The 16122-nt window shown below is 34.6% G+C and overlaps 1 protein-coding gene across 1 annotated transcript in view; it reads left to right on the plus strand.

Moving 5' to 3' along the window:
• Positions 1 to 16122, plus strand: part of BEND7 (BEN domain containing 7) — a 138983-nt gene that overhangs the window by 76689 nt on the left and 46172 nt on the right. The window contains 1 exon segment of the mRNA XM_020999695.2: positions 2426 to 2651. Within this exon segment, the coding sequence (XP_020855354.2) occupies positions 2426 to 2651 (226 nt within the window).

The raw sequence follows: 16122 nt of genomic DNA on the forward strand, positions 1-16122 counted from the left end.
TCTCTTGCTATTGCTGAACATGGATCTGACATTTAGCATCACAAAAATTACACAAATATGAAATAAGGAAGAGATCACTAGATGGCAAGTCACGTGAAAAAGATCTGGGGTTTTAGTTGACTCAAAAATGCATTATGGCCACCCAAAATAGCTAGGACGATCTTAGATAGCATTAAGCATGACAGTGTTCCGAAGAACGTATTAGTTCTGCCTTCTAACAGTGGGATTATTTTTTTTGTTTTGATGACTTTTGGAGTACTGTAAGTAATTATGGAAGTGACCTCAGAGGCTACCTAGTACCTTCTATATTATAGACAAGTGGTTATTCAGCCTTTCTTTGAGGACCTCCAGTGATGGGAAATCACTGTTTTGTTAGGCTGCCTTTTCCATTTTGGATTAGCTGTTAGGATGATTTTCCCTATATCACACTTAAACTTTCCTCTTCACAATTTCTACCTACTATTTCTAACTGTAAGAGATGACTATCATTTCCTGCTCATCTTCACCATCCTCTGGCCATGTCTTTCCTTCTTCAGGCTGTACTCTGTCTGCACTGGTCTGACCGCATCTTTATTCTTGTGTTCAGTTATGGCTGCCACACTTTAGGCAGAACTTTAATAAATTGGGGTCAGACCAGAATGTGAACAAGGTGGAGACTATGGCGTTATAAGCAGCATCTAAAGGAACTAGGGATGTTTAGCTTGGCCAAAAAAAAAAAAAAACCTTAGCAGGAACTTGGTAGCCATCTTAATTTATTTGAGGGGTTTTAGAGGAGAGTTTTATTGATCTACAATTCTGCAATAACAATAGTAATAAAAAATTTAAGAATAATAACTTATTTAAGTAACACATACTGTGTGCTAGGCATTGTGCTAAGTGTTTTATAAGTGTCATCTCATTTGATCCTTCAAACAGTCTTGGGAGGTAAGTGCTATTATTATTCCCATTTTACAGATGAGGAAACTGAGGGAAACAGAGTATAAGTGACTTAACCCAGAGTCACACAGATATCATGTGTCTGAGGCCAGCTTTGAATTGTACTATCTAGCCACTGTGCCATCTAGCTGCTTCTAAGAACTAGGAACAATTAGCGGAAGTTACAGAAAGGCAAATTTGAGCTTTATAAAGGGGGAAAAAAACTCTAGTCATCAGAACTGTCAAAAAATAAAGTGGGTTTCCTTAAGAGAGAGTGGGTTCCAGTTCCCAGTGGGGTCTTCAAACAGGAACTAATATATCACTTGTTAGTAATATTGTAGTAGAGATTCGTTTTTAAGTGTGATTCAGATGAAATAACCTTCCAATTCTGAATCTATGTGATGATAATGTTCATTCAGGTAAGAAACCCTAACATCTAATGAACTCTTTCTGAGGTACCTTAGGATCAGGTAAGTCATTTCTTCTGAGTCTGATAGAACATCTCCGAAATAATTTTTTATTCTTCTAGTTAGAAGAGAAAGTAGGTGCCCCCTACCTTATAAGAGGACCTATGTAGTAGAAGCAGTATTCTGATCATAATAACTCTTTTGTCTAAAAAGACCCCAACATTTTGTTTTAGAAACTTCAACAGAAGTCAGGGATGGTAGGAGTTAGGGATAAATCTGTTATGAGGTTCCTTTCCTTGACTGCTCATATGGCCTATAACAACTCAGAAAGTAACCTTGACTCTTTACATTTCTATTTAGAACAGTTAAAGCAATGCCTGACTTCAACTCAACTCAATAACAATTCATTAAGCTCCTATGTAAGCCCTAGCACCTATGCTAGGGCTCTGGGGATACAAAGATGAAAAATAATGCGGGTCATGTCTTCAAAGAACTTAAAATCTAATTAAAATCTTTAAAAACCTTAAAATACAACAGAAATACAAATAAGTACAATACAAGGAATAGTTTAATGGGGCAGAGGAGAGACTTTCAGACTTAAAAGTGCACAGAATATTTTATAGTAAAAGCTCTAATGAAGAGCCTGTTTAAATGAAGCATTTTTCTTTTTGATTTTGGAAGTTGTCATTTTTAAAATGTAAATTGATTTATATCTTCAAAGTTACGGTAGGCTAGCCCTAGTTATATTTCAACATATTCAAGTTTGAAACAATCATAATAGGTTTTTGTAATATAGTTTTTTAGCATGTTTATTTCATAGTGTCATAGAATTATAAAGACAATCTTAGTAAGCCATTTTAAGACAGCTCTAATAATTAAAAATAAAGATGCTTTTTAAAGCATTTAGCTTTTTAATTTGGAGTATAAATGGTTGTGCAAATCAAACTAGAAATATTTGTATGCAGAAACTTGGGATGAATCATATGTATATGTATGGGCATTTCAATAAATAGCAATGTTTTGTGATGTACAAATGTTCAAATAGAATATGAGATAATGAGATAAATATACTTTTTAATACAATATTCATGTTCTTTTGGTAGCCAGAAGTGCAACTTGCTGAAGGCTTTGATGTGTTTATGCCTAAATCTCAGCTGGACTCTATATTGTCAAACTACACTCGCTCAGGAAGTCTTCTCTTTAGAAAGTTGGTGTGTGCATTTTTTGATGACAAGACTTTGGCAAACTCGTTGCCCAATGGAAAGAGGAAAAGAGGACTCAATGACAACCGGAAAGGACTAGACCAAAATATTGTGGGTGCAATTAAAGGTTGGTCTGCATCATTTCATTTAATGGGTTTTTTGTTCAGTTGCTCAGTTTTATTTTTATTATTCAATAAGATTTAGCTGGAAAAAAAGATAAATTAAATGCAATAATAGTAAATTAGTTCCAAAAACTAAAAATTTTAATCGACAAGGTATTTACTTATGAACATTGTCACTCATGACTTTAAACACAATCGCTAGAGCTGGCTATTTGCTTGGTGAATTTGTCTGTTAATATATGTTAAGAGTCAAATGGAACAACTGCAGCACCAAGAAGGAAGAGAAAAGTGTGTGTGTGTGTGTGTGTGTGTGTGTGTGTGTAACTTGGCACTTTCAGTAAGGATTGATTTAATACACCACATAATTACTAATTGTGAACTTAATTTTTTTAAAAAAACCTTTATTTTCATAGATCTTTCATTTGTTTTTAAGAATTAAAGCTGTGACATATTCTTAAAAAGTAGTTGAAATTAAATATAATAAACTCAGGACACAAAAATTCTTTTCCCCAGGTTAATGCTACTTAGGAATGTTTAAGCTTAGTTATTAGGCTATGAAATAGCGCTTTGCACTCTTGTTTGTTTCTGACCTGTATTGCAGCCTCATTGTTCATGACAAGTATCTTAGCACATGCACAGAAAAACATGGGTCCTTTTGCCTTAAGTAATTTCTTGAACATATAGCTATGTTCTGTTGTCTTAATTATGGAGAAGCATGCTTCTGATGAATTTACAGAATGTACTCAAATGCATTATAAGCATGTAGCCAGCCATAGCCAATTCCTTAGCTCAAATGCATTGGCCAACTTAGAAATGTATCCAGTAGCAAGGATCTGCTGAAGGTAATCATCAAGCACTAGGTTTAAATATTTAAATGTTGTTTGAGAAAAAATCATAATCTAATTCTTAAGTAGGAGAAAAACCCATGAAAATGAAATTTTGGTTAAGGTATTAATTAAAAAGAGAATAATTTATAAAAAACATTTATTTTCATTGTTCTTCTGAGCCAGATGTCCCTGGAATGGAACTACAGGTGTATACACATATGCACATGTGTGTATAAATATTATATATGTGTTTATATAGCTGTAGTTCCTTTCCATGGACACATGGCACAGGTATTCTGTCTGTATAACACACATAATGAAGGATATACATTTATATATTCTTTCCTCTCCAGTCATCTTGCAAAATAAATTAATTTCATAGCAATAAAAGGATATGTGGAAATTGACTGTTAATTTTGCAAAGTAGAAGACGCTTCTCAATAGAGTTAGTAAGTGCCAGATGCCCAGTGTGTCTCTGCTATAGCTTCCTTTGTTTATTGCTGAAACTGAAACCTTTATTAATACATAACTTCTTATTCTCCATCAGAATTTTTTTTTTTTGCTCAATGTGACAGCTAAGTTGTAGTTAATATGACAAGCTGCAGAGATGACACAGTCTGTTCCATTTCAGGACAGGGTGATATTGTCTGAAGTGACACTGAAAATAGGGTTTTACTATCTGAAAAATGGTCAGTGATGTAACTATAGTTTGCTGAAGGAAAGATGGGCCCCATTTCAATTTAATTTGGTTGGTATCTCCTAAAAACTTTGCAGTCAAATCTGAAGATGCTTCTTGTTGCTGAAGCTTTTAGATACACTGAATAGTAGCCAGAAATTGTTTTAATTTTCCTTTTTTTTTCAGGACAGTATATTAACATTATTAAAGAGATTGGAAATTAGGAACCATAAATGATCATGGCCCATTTTAAAAGCAACATTTGAGATATCCTAATAATGGATAGTGGATGAAATTTGTCATTGCAAGTAGACAGATACAGGTTTGTTTTCTCATCCATTTTAGATTGAATATTGGACATTAAGCAAGTGTTTGGAAAAGGTACATTATAAAAGGAATATCAGATGTGCCTTGATTCTCTCAACTTCCCACTCCCTGGCTAGAGATTAGAATAACCTCAGGACATTCATCCTTGATGGTATTTATCACAGTGAAGTGTTAAGGCAGTTGTCTAGATAATTCAGACTTGAGAAACAATTGACCCAAAATATTCAAGTAATGGAAATAAATGTAGTTTTTATTTGAATTATCCTGATGATATCCTTAAAGCCCACTCAGGTTGGTAGATACAGCCTCAGTAAACCTAATTCATAAGGTACACTAATTATTGTTCCAGTTTGTTCTTCAATAATTCCCTATGCCTCAGCTTTTACACCATGATAGTAATATTTCTCTCCTCTACTCAGTTTATCTTAAAGGTTTTTTTAAACAACTTTCTTTACAATATTGGTAAGATCTACCAGCTAATAAATACTGATAAACATTTTGTAAAAACAACAACAACAACAATAAAACCGGTATATACAAATGTTCATCCTGTTCTCCTAACACTTGTCTAAATGTCGTGTCCATCTCATATAGCTCTTATTAACTTAAGGTTGATTAACCCATATATCATAAGGTGTGTTTTTTTTTAAAGTTCATTTATGCAAAGCTTTTGTGATTATTCTTAGAGATAGCAGATATTAGTAGGGGAAAAGAAGAAAGTTTATTCTTCAACTCAAGTCTGCTATATCAGATAGGTTATGAGAGTTTAGTGGAAGTTTAGTGGGTTTTTTCCTTCTGTTTATGTAAGCCCGCCATTCTGTCACAAGTCTCCTGTATCATTATTATTACCATTTGACATATGATTTCAAAAGATTTTATAAACACCTAAAAACAGAAATTCCATACAACATCCTTCAGAGCAAAAAGCAATATTATTATAACCCTTTGTAGCATACTGAAACTGAAGAACACAAAAGAGTCCCTAGAGACTGACACATCATAGCACAAATCAGTAATACAACAAACAATGGGGCTTGGAGGAATTTTAATTCTGTACATAAACTATAGTGAGACAGAAGTCTGAATTAGTAACTGTCTTAGAATGCATATAATTTGTGACACAAGTTGGTTAGAAAGGTAATTGTATTACTAGTATTGGTTATTAATAATCCCAATTACTGATAATATTTTAAGAATTTAAATTCTTTGTATCTTAAATTTTTTCTTCTATTTTATGCTACATAATAAATTTTGGTAAAGCATTAAATATGCATTTAGAATATTGATCAAGATAATGATTGGTAAAGGAACCCTTAATCAGTCATCCTCACCTGTGTTCTTTGCAGTTTAACTTTGGGAAAGAGATAATCATTTCATAATTAATTCATCACATAACAATTATACTTACTTTCTTCTCTCTATAAAATCTTTATGAGATTGATCTACAGATGTGTCAAAAGATATCCTTGATGAAAATATGAGGAGCTATAGAAAAGCTTATACAAAATACAGCAGGCATCATACAGTTACTCGTATTTACAGTTGACTCAAAGGCACAGAAAATAAAATACCACTGCTTTTATTTTTTGCTGATCATAAGAATATTGACTCATTAGAGTAAAACATACCTTTAAATGTTCTCTGAAAAGGTGTTTCATGTATATATTAAGATATAAAAATTCCTTGATAAATAAAACAACAAAAATAATTAATTTTGTTTGGCAACCCTCTGATTATCCATATCAAGTGAGGCATGAAACAGGGTGATGGATATTTGCCAAAAGTATTTGCCTAGGTTATGGAGGATGTCCATCACAGAATCCAAATGAAAGAGGCATTCATTCTCTCTGAAGTTAAACTCCTCCAGTTGCTATTTGTGGTTGATATACTGATTTTTATCAGCCTTAGAATACTATGAATAGCATCCTGAATGAGATCAACAGCCACTCAAAAGAATTTTGCCTAACATTTTACACAGGAAAAATGCCTGTTGTCCAGGCTATGATACATAGATGACTGGACATCCCGTTAAGCTAGCCTATCAGTACATACATCTTGGACAAAGAATATAGGTATACAGTGTGTTGTACCTATATAGAAAAGGAGGAAGAAAGAGGATTGGAAATTGTGTATTTTTTTTCGAGAATCTTAGCTGCATGCAGCCATGTTGACTTTGGTCCTTACCATAGTCTTTGACTCTGACCTATTCAGAATGCATGCTCCTTGAGCAGTACTGAAATAGTCTCCATGGTACATTTATTCCAGGTTCTTTTCTTTTTAGAGATGTTAGCAAGAAAACAGTTTGCTGTGGCTATGCTCTGGGCGTCTATTTTAGTGTGATCATGGGGGAATAACAGGGTGTGATTGACTACCAGAGCAAAGATTACTTTGAATTCAACTTGTTCTTTTGCAGTTTGAGTTTGCCATCTTGAAAAGCAACTCAGGCAGCCAGTGTTTTTTTCAGTTGATATTTGCCTTATTGAATTTCCCTTGCAGATTACTTCTAAACCACTTCAGCGTGGAAGAAATTAGAAGAAATAACAAAAATAATTTTTATACAATGAAAAACATTGTTTCCAAAGTAATAATAAAATATATAGACAGGAAGAAACAATTTTGTATTAAAAACCTCAGGAAAAAAGGATGATGTCAAAAAATCTTCATGGAATTGCCACAAATTTATAAGAATAAGAACTATTTTTCAGTAAATAAGTGGTCAACAAATATAAATATACAGTTCTTAAAAGAAGGAACGTAAGTGATCAGCTGCTTAATGCTGTAAATAAAAGAGTAGGACAAAAGGATGAATTAGTAGCTGTTTTAAAAGGTTTATAATTTGGGACAGAAAGTGTCCAGAAGGTAATTGTAATTATTATCAGTATTACTCATAATGATAATAATAGACAAATAGATGTTTTAGTGGGTAGAACATTGAATTTGAAGTCAGAGACCTGAATTGGAATCCTGCTTTTAGACATTTACCAGTTGTATAACTCTAAGCAAGTCACTCAACCTTCAAGTGAAATAATAAATGTAAAACACATTGTAAACCTCAAAACACTGTAAAATGATGGCTATTGTTATCATTATTTACATTAGAACAATTAGAGAAATATAAGTTAAAACAACTCTGAGGTAGTATCTTATACCCATTCAACTGACCGAGATGATAAAATATAGTGGTAATGAGTATATGAGAAAACCATTTTGAAAAGCAGCATGGAGGGGCAGCTAGGTGGCACAGTGGATAGAGTACTGGCCCCAAAGTCAGGAGGACCTGAGTTCAAATCCAGCCTCAGACCAAACATTTGACACTTACTAGCTGTGTGACCCTGGGCAAGTCATTTAACCCAAATTGCCCCAAACCAAAAAACAAACAAACGAAAAGCAGCATGGAGTTATACAGTCAGCTCAAAATTCATGTTTTTGACCCAATGGTCTTATTTTGGATTTACCCTAACGAGTCACAAGAAGGTAAGACTTACAGGTACAAAAAACATTATAGCATTATTTATGTTTCTTTTTTGCTTTTTTTGCTAGGCGGTGGGGTTAAGTGACTCGCCCAGGGTTACACAGCTGGTAAGTGTTAAGTGTCTGAGGCCAGGTTGAACTCAGGTTCTCCTGACTCCAGGGCCAGTGCTCAATCTGTAGCATTATTTATAACAGCAAAAAAACCTGAAAACGAACTACATGCCTACTGATTGGGAAATGGATAAATAAGTTGTAGTATATGAATTTAATGAAAAATTATTTCACTGTGAGAAATTATGAAAATGAAAACAAATGAAGAATACAAAATACAAATGTTGGAAGATTTAAATGAAACAATTTAGAATGACAAAAGCAATATTTGAGTGGCTGCCATGTGGAAGAGGGATTAAATTTGTTCTGCCCCAAAGGGCAGAATTAAAAGCAGTAGGGAAATCATGTAATCCATGCTCCAATATCCCAAGCACTAGGCTTACATAGAAAGAGTTAGTCATGGGGTCTTCCCTTCACATCAGTCTTTCTTTGCATCATTTCCCCTTCAACTTAAAGTTGCCTCTAGGAAATCTCAGAATGTAAGTTAACTATAGTTCATCTGGGCCTTGAAACATGTGAGTAAATTGGTTCCCATCCAAAGCAACAATATCATGTACGGGACATTTTTTTTTATCACCCCTCTGAAAATATAGAAACACATGAAGACCTGATAGTAGCTGATAAAGAACCCAGTTCAACTCATAGTTCTGTTGCTCTCTTAGACCTCTTTTTTTTTTTACAAAAAATGAAGATAAGAGCAAAAGCCTGACTGCAACCGACCTACTTTTTTGTTGTGCCAACATAGTAGAGGCCCTTCCCCCAAAACCTTTCCCTTCACAGTCTTATCCAACAAATTAATTCTTAATCCATCCATACTGAGCTTAAAATGAGTCAAATAGTTATATCCATAGCACTTCTTTGGGAGATAAAATTGAAGTCCTAAAGATTCACTTCCCGATAAATTCATCATCCCCTAATCAGCCTCCTCTAAAAAAAATTTAGGCTTGATATATGGAAATATTTCCTGACAATTAGAGGTATCAGGGAGCAGAATGGGCTGCTTCTAGGAGTCATGGGATTCCTCCTTACTGGAGGTCTTCAAGCTAAGACATGTTAGTTGGCTATATTGTAGAGTGAATTCTTGTTCAGTTGTGAGTTGGATTAGGAGGGCTTTCAAGTCCTTTCCAACTTTGAGATTATGTGAGTCTAGAACAAAACATTTTAATACCAGTATTTTTCCAGTGATGCTATGTGGCTGAGAACTAGCAATGACTTGTATACCAGAAACACTAGGAGATATCAAAGGGATATATAGTCACATATATATTCATATATTCATAAATATATAAATATATATATATATATATATATATATATATATATTCAAATCCACACATATATTCATAGATTAGCTGTTCATGTAGTGAGACCAGTGTATAACAGATGAATAGCCCAAGTACTGGTATGCATTGTAATGTCCTAAGATCTAAGGGAAGGGTCTCCATGTTAATTGATACAGCTGTAAAAGATTTAATGGACATAGGCACACAGGATAAGAAGCCATGTATGGATTGTAATATGCCCTTTTGGAAAGAGTTGTTCAGCCAGTTAGTTGTGTCTGACTCTTGGTGACCTCTTGAACCATAGTATGCCAGTGCTATCCATGGGGTTTTCTTAGTAAAGATACTGTAGTGGTTTGCCATTTCCTTCTCCAGTGGATTAAAGCAAGCCTTTGTTGCCTGTTTTAACACAGGTTAAATGACTTGCCCAGGGTCACATAGCTAGTAAGTGTTTAAGGCAGGATTTGAACTCAGGTCTTCCCGACTTCAAGCCCAGCACTCTATCCACTGAGCTATCAGCTGCCTCTTTGGAAAGAGTACCCATGTTAATTTCATTATGGATCTATTGAAGTAAAATATAATTATAAGTTCATGATAAGTTACTTCTTGCTAGGGTTAAGCTACGTAGGGAAGAGGATTACATCATACTATAACTCAAGATTTTTACCTGAAGGTAAAACCAAATATTGTGATTTGATTTTGGAACATAATTGGTAACCCATAACCAGATTAGAATATTTCATTTATGTGTTTACTCCTTACATAATGGATTACTTCATTCTGTACCTACTATGCTCTGTAGACTATGCAATTATCTAAAAAGATAGATAGATAGATAGATAGATAGATAGATAGATAGATAGATAGAATGTACAGTGACTATCTGAATGCTCTACAGTAAATTTATTTTTCCTGTGATCTAGGTAATGATTTTAATTTGGACTAATAATAATTATATTTAGGAAATTTTATCATTGCATTTTGTTAGTGGTGGAAATCCAACTGTATTGGATTAACCCTATTCTTGGATCCTGTGACATTTAAAGAAAATTACAAGTGAATCAGAGAGCACTGGTTAACTACTTTTATTCACTGAAATAAGATACACAAACATCTTGGCTTTCTTGGGGAGATGCTAGCACCGATGGTCTGCTTAGATAGCAATAACAGATCAGAACATCCTCTTGGAGGGAACACTTCTTGGTGGTACTCCAAGAAATGAACTATGATTCCTGCAAGATTAAGAAAACTGGATGTATTTGGCTTATACCCTGCCTTGAGATTTGCTAAAATGGGCAATTAAAGCCTCAGACCTCTGGATATGTTATGATCTTATCCCACTGTGTTCATATGTTTGTGTGTGTGTATGTGTGTCTATCTTCCATGAAGTATTTAAAAATTCACATGGACTCTTTGTTTTCACTTTTTGATTTGTTATACTTATCATTCTTTTTCTAGAATTTGTTTAAGAAGATTGAATGGCTACTTCTTTATAACAAGAATAGAAATGGCGCAAATTTTAAAATTTGATCCTGTAGGCTGTTTTAGTTCATCACATTTGGAAAATAACATGTAATTTGATATTTCTGATTTCTGTTATTTCTTGCTGTTAAATTATATGTATTCTCATAATAATCTCAGCTAGGGGGATGGTAGAGATGTGAGCTCAGATTTGGTACCTCTTCCTTGTTGATCCTTAAACTACATAATCATACAAGCCCTAAAAGGAATGTATTACTTCTAGAAGCAAAATGAGTTGTCTTAATGTTTAGAATTCCATCTTATAATGTCCCTTGGTAAGCTTGTTGTTACAATATTGTTGAATTTGTTCCAAATTCACTTTGGAATGAGCAAAAGCAGTCCTAATGTTTCGTGTGGCCATTTGGCTTTTGGTTTATGTCAAGCATATTCAAAATGGATTTCTAGTTAAGTAATGTATGAGCCATGCCCATTTATTGTATACAATGAATATGGGGATAGATCTTACCTTGGGTAACGGAGAACACAAACGGCAATCATCAACCTGAGGTGACTACATACAGAAAGGAGTTGACAATCTCAGCCATCTTCTTGGCAAATTGACACAGACAACTGAATATTTATATGTTTTAAAGATGTCTATAAACAGTAATAAGAGATCAACCTAGTGTTTTACAGTTAGGTATGTAGGTATTTTTATTAAAAGCTTTAGTTTGATCATAAATAATTAGGTAGCATAGAACTGTAAACTATATAAGTGTTAGGTGCAACTAAAAATGAAAGAACAGTCTTCACGATGTAGAGTATAAAAAGCATTGTTTTTTATTTATTAGTCCACTAGAAGTACTAAAAATTTAGTGATAAAATTAAAAATTATGAACAACTCATTTTTTTTGAAAATTCTTTAGTTGACAAATTGCTTTAATGGTTATTCTTGTTACTTAGTGCAAATATTCCCTATTATCACATGACTTCTTAATCCATCAATACATCTTTCTCTATATATATTTACATGATGTTCGTCACCATAGTACCAGGCCTTGGGTAACTACCTCAACAGAATGTGAGAGCTTATTTTTTTATTTAGAACAATGCTGTGGATTAGACTCTCTTTTCTGATTAGTGTTGTTAAAGGTCAGAGCAATAACTTTTGAGTTTTTTCCTACATTTATTTAATAAAGACAAGGCCATGGTCACTGAGGTGACAGCCAAGCGTGTGGTTCTGCCACTGCTATTATCACTACCTACTGTCTACCCTGCATAGCCATAGATGAATATTGTGAGGTGTATATTGATATGTTGATCTGATATGGATGAGAAGGTGTCACACACAAACAAACAGATCTTGCCATCCATTTTCAGTAATGCATTTGGATTTTTTTTTTAAATAGCAGATGTTAAAGGAGAGAAGGGGACCTTCTCAGGTGCAGCAAAGCTCATTTTGGTCCTGTAAGAGTTATTGTCACATTAGCTCATCTTGAGATTAATTTGATACCTCATGGATGGAATATTACGACTCGAAAGCTATGAGGTACTAAAGCAAAAAAAAAAAGAAAAGAAAAGGTAGAGTAGAATATTGAGCTAAAGCCAAAAATAAAATTTAGTAGGGGGAGAAATATAGATAGATATATGTATGTGTACACACACACATATATATATATATACATATATGTGTATGTGTGTACAGATATATACATATGTGTGTAAATATATGTGTATGTGTGTAAAGTTTTAGAGCTGGAAGGGTTCTCATAAGCCCTGTAGCCCAATCTCCTCATTTTACAGACGAAGGAACTGAGGTCCAGTGAAGTTAAGTTGTTTGTTGAGAGTCTTGTACTTGGGTTAAAAAACATCAGCACCATACATATAAGATGGGACAGACATGACTAGACAGTAATCTGTCTGGAAAAGATCTGGGAGACTGCAATGGACTTCAAGTTCAGTTTGAACCAGCAGTATAATATGGCATCCAAGAAAGCTAATTGCACGGTTAGGCAACATTAAGAAACTTTTAAGCTAGGATGAGGGGGGTGATAATTCCACTACACTCTTCCTTGTTTAGACCACATCCCAAATGGTGTATTCAGTTTGGGTTGCCCTATTTTAGGAACAACATTAATAGCCTAGAGAGTCTCTAGAGGAAGGCTACCAGGGTAGTAAAGCAGATCAGGTGAGGATCTTTTGAAGGAAATTAAGATGGTTAGCTTGGAGAAGAGACCACTTGAGAGGCTTTTGCAGTGGCAAGAGGTGTTCAGGGCCTGCACTAGGACATGGATAGAGAGAAAGGGGTAGATATGAAAGATGTGGAGGTAGCACTAACAAGACTTGGCAGCTGATTGAAAGTAGGGGATGAGCAAGATTAAAGAATCAAGCATGGACTTAGGCTGTGAATCAGACTGACTATAAATACATTGGTTCCTCAGAAGGAAATAGGAAAGTTTAGAAGAAAGGCAAGTTTAAAGGAAGTGATAATGAGTTCTGCTATGGACATGTTGAGTTTGAGGTGCCTATGGGACATCCAGATGGAAACATCCAGTGGAGTTATTATTGATGTAGTACTGGAGCTCAGGACAGAGGTTGGTGCTGGATATATTGATTTGTAGGTAACGTATTTAATCTGCATAGAGATAGCGATTGAACCCATTGGATCTGATGATCACTCAAAGAAGGTATAATGAGAAAAGAGAAAAGGAACTAAGATGGCTCTTGAAGACCTGTATGGTTAGGTATAAGTACATAAAAAAGCAGACTGAGGAGTGGTCTTACTGGTTGGAGAACCAGTAGTGAATAGTGTCACCAAATCAAGAGGAGAAAATATTCAGGAGGTAGTTAATCAACAATGTTGTAAGGTACAGAGAAGCTAAGACATATGAGGAATGGGAAGAGAGTGTCAGATTTAGCACTTAAGAGGTTGTTGGTAACTTTGGGGAGAGCAGTTTCATTTTAGTTATATGGCTGAAAACCAACTTGAAGGCATTGAAAAATAAATGGAAGGCGAAGAAGTGGCAGCAAGAAGTCGAGGTCGCCTTCTAGCAGTATGGCTGTAAAAAGGCATAATAGAATGAGGGAGCCGAAGGATCAAGCAAGGTTGTTTTAAGAATGAGAGTCTCTGAGAGGCCAGGTACACTAGTGAGCCATTGGTGGAGCTGTGAATTGGTCCAGCCATTCTAGAAAGCAATTTTAAATGGTATATAAAAAGTCACTAAACTTCTGGATGTCCTTTCATCCAGCAATATGACCACTAGGCATGTAATAATATATTCAAAAAAAGATTAGAGAAAGAGGAAGAGGACCCTTACGTATAAAAATATGTATAGCAGTGCTTTGCGTGGTAGCAAAGAACTGAAAACAAAATGTGGTACCCACCGTTTAGGAAATGGCTAAATGAATTATGGCATGTGAATAAAATGGAATATTATTGCATCTAAGAAATGACAAAAGACATAGATTCAGAGAAATTGGGGAATATTTATATGAATTAGATGAAGAGTGAAATGAGGGAAACTAGAATAGTTTATTAATTTTGAAAGACTTAAGAACTCTGATTAATGCAGTGCACACTCTTGACTCCAGAAGTCTAATGAGGAATCTTGTTTCCCATCCATTGGCAGAAGGATGGACAAGATATGCAGAATGACATGTATATTTTCAGACATGCCTAAAATATATATGTATGTATGTGTATATATATACATATATGTATATATAATTTTTTTTTCTTGATTACACTTATCTGCTATAAATGAGATTTTTTTATTTGGAGGTGGGATATGACTGAGAGTGGAGCTAGGTAATCATAGTAGTGAGGCAAAATTGAAGAAAAGGAACATAAACATATTTTTACAAATACACAAAAAAGAGCAAATGTAAGCTTAAAGGGGACAAATAGAGTACCATATTAAATTAAAAATATAATTTTAACAAGCCATATGGGATAGAGATTCATGATTTTATATGTAGTACTCTTTCTGTTCATTTTATATTGAAATAATCATGTTTGTTCATATTTGTCAAGTTTATAATGAAAAAGACAACTTTTTAAAAAGTGATGAGCTTCTTTACAAGCATCAAGGGCAACCCCAGTAAGTTAGGAAAAATTGGATATGTGAGAGTGAACAGTGATGATCAAAGGGGCATGTGCCCAGAGCAAATAGCAGGGTATAGGATAAAGAGCATGAACAGATCAGTAGAAAAGAAAACAACTTTAAGGAGTTTTGATGTGTACAGTAAAGGAGAAGGGAGAATTTGTGATGGATGCTCTTTTCTCAATAAAATGCAAAGCAACTCCTTCTACTAAGAAGGTGTGATAACGGGAGAAGATAGAAGGCTTGAGGAAAGAGAAATTTTGGAATTGCTGTTTACTAGAGTGTAAGAGAGTATCAATCAGGGGATGAAAACATTACCATGAAATAGTGAGGACCCCTTTGAGATTATATAATAAAAATTTGTAGTGAACCCATTTAGCATAGATGGGTGACTGTTCAGTGATACTCAGCCCCCAGCAAAAAAGAGCAGAGAAGGAATATGGTAGGGACAAGCAGGGATAGGGTTTAGCAAGATTTGAGAAGTGATAGAACAAAGGGACAAGACATTCAGAGGCAGGGAATGGTATGTAGTAACTTTTATTATGCTCAAATAGATTTGTTAATTTTTGTTAGGCTCACATGGATCTGCTATCTCATCAATTTGAGGGTTCCCTCCAGTGATGAAGATCACAATCTATCCATGCCTGCCCACTCTCTTGTCTGTGTTCTCCTATAAGTTTGCCACAAGGGTTTACCCAACATACTGGATGCCTTATTTTTCTCCTGACACAGCAAAGGTATCAGTAGAGTAGGCTTTTTCCTTCCAAACGTACATTTTTTTGATGACATATTTTTACTCCTTTTCTTCCAAGTTACACATCAGTTACATGTTACAAGCTTCTTCTTATCTATCATGTACCTTTCCATTGCCCTCTTGTGATATTCCTTTTTAATTCTTCAGAGGCTGGTATTCCATGTTTCACTGCCATAAATCAGTATCAGTAGAATGCGGGTATTAAAAAGATGGGCCTTTGTTTCCATAGGAAATTTATGGTCATTAGAGGAACGTTGCAATTATCAGAAAACAGTCTAGCCTGTTCCCTTTCTTTTGTTCAGCTCCAAGTCAGATCCATCCATCTGTATGGATATATGTGTGTGTGTGTGTGTGTGTGTGTATACACACACACACACACACACACACACACACACACACACACAGAGATAGATTTTTCTCTGAAAATGAATGTTGAAATTTGGACAATAAACATTCTTCAGTCCAC

This window comes from Phascolarctos cinereus, unplaced genomic scaffold (assembly GCF_003287225.1).
Source record: "Phascolarctos cinereus isolate Bilbo 61053 unplaced genomic scaffold, phaCin_HiC Scaffold_1;HRSCAF=81, whole genome shotgun sequence".
In the NCBI taxonomy this organism is placed as follows: domain Eukaryota; kingdom Metazoa; phylum Chordata; class Mammalia; order Diprotodontia; family Phascolarctidae; genus Phascolarctos; species Phascolarctos cinereus.